The sequence below is a fragment of the Coregonus clupeaformis genome, chromosome 33 (genome assembly GCF_020615455.1).
Source record: "Coregonus clupeaformis isolate EN_2021a chromosome 33, ASM2061545v1, whole genome shotgun sequence".
Taxonomy (NCBI): Eukaryota; Metazoa; Chordata; class Actinopteri; order Salmoniformes; family Salmonidae; genus Coregonus; species Coregonus clupeaformis.
The window spans coordinates 10,774,391-10,781,459 of NC_059224.1; the positions used below are offsets into that span (position 1 = coordinate 10,774,391).

The window sequence follows — 7,069 nt, forward strand, 5'->3', positions numbered from 1 at the left end:
ATATATATATATATATATATATATATATATATATATATATATATATATATATATATATATATATTTACCCTTTAACTACAAACACAGTTAAATGTGCTGCTTCAGTAAGCTGGTATGTGCAATATGCCTTGCTATTACAGGAACATGATTTGATGTCCTGTTTAGCACTCAATAGGTTTAGGTTTATTTGAACATATTGGTACATATGCAGAAACATACAGAAAATGTGATGTCTTACACAAACAGGTCAAATATATAACTTGAAATTGTAAAAAATAAATGGTACATAGATTTCCCGGGTGAATCGACTCTAGTGGGTTTAAGAAATGCAGCAGCCATGACTGAAGCCAAACAAGAGTTATCTTGGGGGGTTGGTTTAATGTGGGTGTCTCTTGTGTGTGTGTTCGTACGTGGCAAGTGTTTGTACATTCACTCTTTCAAAACAGTACACAGTTACAGTCACTCACCTTTCTAGATAATTTGAAACAGTCTAACCAGGTCTTGCATCTTGAAGTCACCTAGGTTAGCTAGTGCTAGCCAACTTCTTTCGCCAATTAGCTTCAGCTGGCTGGTGTGCGACCGTGGCAAAATTTGGTTGATATTGGATAGATCATCTCTGGGGCTATTTAGGAACCGTCAAATAAATTACACAATGTTTAAATGGGACAATATTTTCATGTTGCACATCTTTTAGTTGTCTCATTAAATTCTTTCAATATTTGTTTATGAATTTCTACAATGTATAGTTGGTTTGAGGTTTTTATCAAATGTCTTTAGTGATGGAGAATGTAATTTGCATAGTTTGAGAGCTCTTTTAGCCTTGAACTCCTCAGATAATACTGTCTCTGTGTAGGGGTTAAAGTTTTGCAGAGGGCTTTTGTGATCGTTCAGGAGTACTTTGAAGGTCTTGGGAGTGAGTTGTAGGAAGTACCAATGATGCGACAGCAGCGTCTCTGAATGCCTTCCAAGTCCTTGGAGAGACAAGAGACTTGATTCCACTGATATGTCATGTTGACATGTTGACTATGTCACTTATTTCCATCCTGTAAACTATTTAGATAAAAGCAGGATGTACACAGAATTAGAGGAACGGGAAAAAAAACGTACTATTCATACTTCTCTACTGCTCCTGTAGCCAACTTCTCTATTTTCTGCAATAGTTCACTCACTCATCACACATTGAAGGTTAGAAAGCTCGAACCACAGATGAAATGGAGTTCCCTAGTTTGTTTCTAAGTATCTTTGCTAGAACCACTGTGCTGGGGTGGGCTATATCATCTGATCAGCACTATTGTTGGCTAGCTGAATCATCTAGTTAGCTAGACTATGCTGTCAAAACAAGCAAACTAGTCTGTACTTGATTAGAATTTGTTCTGGTACTCACAAACAGTCAAACTGCAGTTGACCATTTCCCTGTCCCTGACTCCGAGAAAAAACCATGACCACTTTGAGGAAGTGATGCTATAGTGGTGAATAGAGATACTGCTGTATGGTGAGAAACGTATGGTCCTGAGACACTCTGACAGAGGGGAGAGAGAGAGAGAAGGAGAGAGAGAGAGAGAGGACAATGGCTGATGTCCATCATTCATTTTTGGGACTGCTTGTGACAGTTTTGTACCTGCTAACAGGTAAGACAGAGGAGAGAGAGAATAACAATACTATTTATTAAGAGATCATCACTCACATTCAAAACAGAAAACCATCAAACTGAGAAAAATATATTGCGGATGTTATGTTAACATTTCTGTTGTGTTTCTGTCTACCTTTATCTTCACTATTGTATAATAGTATATTACTCTATTCTTCAGAGAAGTACACCTGTGATGAATTTCAAGTGACTCTGTGAAATATAATGTAATCTGTATTACCAGTGAATAATCATCTGATGCCATTCTCTTGTCAGGTGTCAGTGGAAACACTCTTTTTCTGTACTCCATTGTTGGAGGTAATGTCAGTCTGCCGTGTAACAATGTGATTTATCCAAACTGCTCCTCAACTATATGGAACTATGGATCTATTGAAGAAGTCCGTCTTGGGAGGGTGAAAAAGGAAGAACTGAACAACAGAGCAGACAGACTGAGTTTAGGGTCTGACTGTTCTCTACATGTTATTGATGTCAGAGCTGAGGATGCTGGAGTCTACATCTGTCAACAGTTCCTTACAGAGGGTGGACCACAATATGGAGGTGATGCTCCTGTTCATCTGTCTGTTCTAACTAGTGAGTATTACTGTTTAAATCAGAGCTGTGCAAAAGTGTAGTGTTGATAGTCATATTAAACATGAGCAGTACATACTGAAAGATTATGCAAGTATGATTTTTTCTCTTTCTCAGTGTCCTCGTCCTCACCAGTCACAGATATAAAACCTGATAGACCAGTAACATTAAGGTGCTCTCTGCACACCCACAATGGACCTGGCAGATGTGCCCCAGGCATGAACCAAGATGTTAGTCTGAGCTGGCAGGGGGTGGATGAGGCAGATACTGGGCTGATTGAGGCAGGTACTAATGTGCAGGGAGACTCAAGATACAAGGTCACACAGCTGTCTCACTGTGACATCACTCTGAATATGACACTCCAGAGGGAGGACAACAACAGGAAGTGGAGGTGTCAGCTGACTGGAAAAGTGGAAATCTTCCTGGATTTCATCTTTAAGTTCTCAGGTAGGGATTCTATATTATATATCTCCCATGTGTATGTATATTGTGTAGTAAATACTACATCTGCCTTATTAACCACCTGATAAAATGATGTGATGTCAGCTGACTGGAAAAGTGGAGACCTTCCTGGATTTCACTGTTACATTCCCAGGTAGACAATTTACTGATAGATATCCCATATTCCATCAATAAGTAGGCTACATCTATCACCCTAACCACCCTACCACCCTAACGTACTGTACACTGGAGAAATAGGATCTGTTTCTCTATAGAATGTACATTTGTGTTTTTTTTTAGAGAGTACCCGTACTTTGATTCCTGCCAGTGCCCCACGGAACCCCCACAATGGTTAGAGTTTTTCTTTTTTCAGTTTATTAAAAAAAAACGTATTGCAATGTCTGACAGACACAGTACTGGTATTGCTGGTCTTTCAGATAGAATAGCACTCTCTAGTGGTAGCAGTTGTGACGGGAGTCCCACAGAAAGGCTTTACTCTTCATAGTCAATCATTGAGAATCTGCATTTTATTGTCTTGTCACGCTTTGTCCCTTCATCAATGTTTCTACAATGATACTCCTGACTTCATGTTAGCTCACTGTAGTCACCCCTTTTCTAATGTGATGAACCCTGCCTCCTCTAGCCTCTCTCAAGATGCTTGACTTCATGTTTTTCAGACAGTTCTGATAGAACAACTGATTCCTGTCAAGACAACCACCAGTACTCCACAGTAGTCTAATCTGGTAGCGTAAAAACAGCCCTAAACATATTTATAGGAAGTACTGCTTGTCTAGTTCTCTACAGATTGGAGTGGAGAAAGATTTAGCAGATTGGTACATTGTATGAGTGGTACAGCATTGGGCCAAAGTCAGATGTATTACCTTGGTCAATACACAGAGCATGCAACTAAACTTCCCTTTTAGTCATTTAGAAGACACTCTTATCCAGAGTGACTTATAGGAGCAATTAGGGTTAAGTGCCTTACTTTTAACTATTTTCAGCTAGTCGGCTCAGGGATTCAAACCAGCAACCTTTGTTTACTGGCCCCACGCTCTTAACTGCTAGGCTACCTGCCTAGACTACCTACCTACTGCTAGGCTAACTTTCATGTTAAAGTTTTTGTGGTTCACACTCTGCTGGTCTATGATGCCAAATACCACTACTCCATCTTAAAGTTATTTAGTGGATGGTCTGAACAATCAAAGTAATCCATTAGGCTCGAATGAAAACGCTAAGCTAGATCTTTAGTGATCAGACAGAGGTGAATGTAACTGCAACCAATGATGTACATTGAATACAGTGGGGGAAAAAAGTATTTAGTCAGCCACCAATTGTGCAAGTTCTCCCACTTAAAAAGATGAGAGAGGCCTGTAATTTTCATCATAGGTACACGTCAACTATGACAGACAAAATGAGAATTTTTTTTCCCGAAAATCACATTGTAGGATTTCTTATGAATTTATTTGCAAATTATGGTTGAAAATAAGTATTTGGTCAATAACAAAAGTTTCTCAAAACTTTGTTATATACCCTTTGTTGGCAATGACACAGGTCAAACGTTTTCTGTAAGTCTTCACAAGGTTTTCACACACTGTTGCTGGTATTTTGGACCATTCCTCCATGCAGATCTCCTCTAGAGCAGGGATGTTTTGGGACTGTCGCTAGGCAACACGGACTTTCAACTCCCTCCAAAGATTTTCTATGGGGTTGAGATCTGGAGACTGGCTAGGCCACTCCAGGACCTTGAAATGCTTCTTACGAAGCCACTCTTTCGTTGCCCGGGTGGTGTGTTTGGGATCATTGTCATGCTGAAAGACCCAGCCACGTTTCATCTTCAATGCCCTTGCTGATGGAAGGAGGTTTTCACTCAAAATCTCACGATACATGGCCCTATTCCTTCTTTCCTTTACACGGATCAGTCGTCCTGGTCCCTTTGCAGAAAAACAGCCCCAAAGCATGATGTTTCCACCCCCATGCTTCACAGTAGGTATGGTGTTCTTTGGATGCAACTCAGCATTCTTTGTCCTCCAAACACGTCGAGTTTAGTTTTTACCAAAAAGTTCTATTTTGGTTTCATCTGACCATATGACATTCTCCCAATCCTCTTCTGGATCATCCAAATGCACTCTAGCAAACTTCAGACGGGCCTGGACATGTACTGGCTTAAGCAGGGGGACACGTCTGGCACTGCAGGATTTGAGTCCCTGGCGGCGTAGTGTGTTACTGATGGTAGGCTTTGTTACTTTGGTCCCAGCTCTCTGCAGGTCATTCACTAGGTCCCCCCGTGTGGTTCTGGGATTTTTGCTCACCGTTCTTGTGATCATTTTGACCCCACGGGGTGAGATCTTGCGTGGAGCCCCAGATCGAGGGATATTATCAGTGGTCTTGTATGTCTTCCATTTCCTAATAATTGCTCCCACAGTTGATTTCTTCAAACCAAGCTGCTTACCTATTGCAGATTCAGTCTTCCCAGCCTGGTGCAGGTCTACAATTTTGTTTCTGGTGTCCTTTGACAGCTCTTTGGTCTTGGCCATAGTGGAGTTTGGAGTGTGACTGTTTGAGGTTGTGGACAGATGTATTTTATACTGATAACAAGTTCAAACAGGTGCCATTAATACAGGTAACGAGTGGAGGACAGAGGAGCCTCTTAAAGAAGAAGTTACAGGTCTGTGAGAGCCAGAAATCTTGCTTGTTTGTAGGTGACCAAATACTTATTTTCCACCATAATTTGCAAATAAATTCATAAAAAATCCTACAATGTGATTTTCTGGATCTTTTTTTCTCAATTTGTCTGTCATAGTTGACGTGTACCTATGATGAAAATGACAGGCCTCTCTCATCTTTTTAAGTGGAAGAACTTGCACAATTGGTGGCTGACTAAATACTTTTTTCCCCCCACTGTAAGTATGTCTATGCCTGCAACTGGTCCTTCTCTCAGTGGTTCTTTCAGCTCAGAGCACTTCTGTTTTTCTGAGGCTGACCAGAGACGGATAAAAATAGGTAATGGGTTGTCTTTTAATTTGACCACAGCATCTTACCTCACCCTAAAAAGAACATAGCTAGTCATTTCACACCTTCAAAAAGGATTTTGCAACAACAACACAGAAAGATACCGTGGGAACAGTGGCCTTTGGTGTTACTATGGGGACTGAGACATAGCGTGACTGTTTTTGGCTGGGGTTTGATGGATGTTAGTTTCCCGTGGCCATCATTCCATATCTCGTCTCATTGACTCCTGTCCGGGGCTAAACGGATGCAGGTTCATGTTCATGTTCTATTTTTAACTTAGAAAAAACAAGACTCCAAGTTATTTAGTGGATGGTCTGAACAATCAAAGTAATCCATTAGGCACGAATGAAAACGCTAAGCTAGATCTTTCGTGATCAGACAGAGGTGAAGTTGTAGAGGTGTTTGGCTAATGGATATTGGTCTTCAGTATCCTCTAGTGACTGTTGTGTGATACAAACTTTACTTTCATATAAATCAATCTAAATGATTGTCTGTTTTTAATCACTGTCTGTCTCATTGTCCAGGTACCAGTAATGCTGTTAAGTTGCCCATCAGTCGCATCATGCTCTTTGTGACTCTGACCGTCATGGCTGCCATAGTCACTATTCACACAACAAGGAGGAACCTCCCACCCAAGGCTCTGCACCCACAAGCAGGTGAGAGTCACAGGCATTGGTCCAGTTCCATTTAGGTTCTTAACTCCTCCCACAACATCAGTGTTCACAGATCTGAAAAGACTGGATAGACCTAAACATTATGAATGGTTCCATCAATCCATAGAACATATGGAGCATACAACAAATTACATTCACATATTCTGATCTTCAGATGTGTGAACAGAAATGGTATCAGGTTATAAATAGTCCTTTGACATAATCATCTTGTCCATCTAATCCCCTATTAACTATTTCATCTTTACAGTCTGCTATAGAATGAATGGTGAGACATGTTGTCTGATGTGTGTGTTGTTGTTTTGTTCTCTGTATAGAAGAAGCCTCTGGTATTGAGCTTCAGGTCCTGGAGGAATGACCCCTTGTTCCTCACTCTTCTTCCTGTGCTGGACTAAGACTTTCAAACTGTCTGTAGCTTTATTGATTTAGTAACTGAGGATATTATACATGTTTTCTAAAGCTGATGTTCATCTATGATAGAGTAGAGTGTGTTGGAAGATGTATTAATAGTTGTATTCTAATATTTTTGTATCTTTAGTATCTATTTTACACGTCTTTTTGTTTATTTATGTTTATTGCATGCAGTAGGGGTGCAGACATCAATTAAGCAAAGCATGGCTGATGTGTGAATGATACGTTTGTTTTTTATTTTCTGTCCATTGTGAATGAAGTCAGCATAGAGAAATTCTAATTTACTTTATCAATATTTTTTTTCCCTAATCCAATTTTTTAA

General features: G+C 40.1%; 1 protein-coding gene across 1 annotated transcript; it reads left to right on the top strand.

Moving 5' to 3' along the window:
* The first annotated feature begins 1,567 nt into the window (after positions 1–1,567).
* On the top strand, positions 1,568–7,069 carry LOC121548666. The gene is made up of 5 exons (XM_041860186.1): positions 1,568–1,628; positions 1,904–2,218; positions 2,333–2,662; positions 6,190–6,321; positions 6,654–7,069. Exons 1-5 carry the CDS (start codon positions 1,568–1,570, stop codon positions 6,692–6,694), a joined length of 879 nt encoding a protein of 292 aa, XP_041716120.1. The 3' UTR covers positions 6,695–7,069.

What these genes read in the sequence shown, in the direction of transcription:
- LOC121548666 (XM_041860186.1), top strand. Translation starts at nt 1,568, where the DNA reads ATGGCTGATGTCCATCATTCATTTTTGGGACTGCTTGTGACAGTTTTG. An exon ending in TTTCATCTTTAAGTTCTCAG is followed by an intron (nt 2,663 to 6,189) that starts GTAGGGATTCTA and finishes CTCATTGTCCAG; the next exon opens with GTACCAGTAATGCTGTTAAG. An exon ending in GGCTCTGCACCCACAAGCAG is followed by an intron (nt 6,322 to 6,653) that starts GTGAGAGTCACA and finishes TTCTCTGTATAG; the next exon opens with AAGAAGCCTCTGGTATTGAG.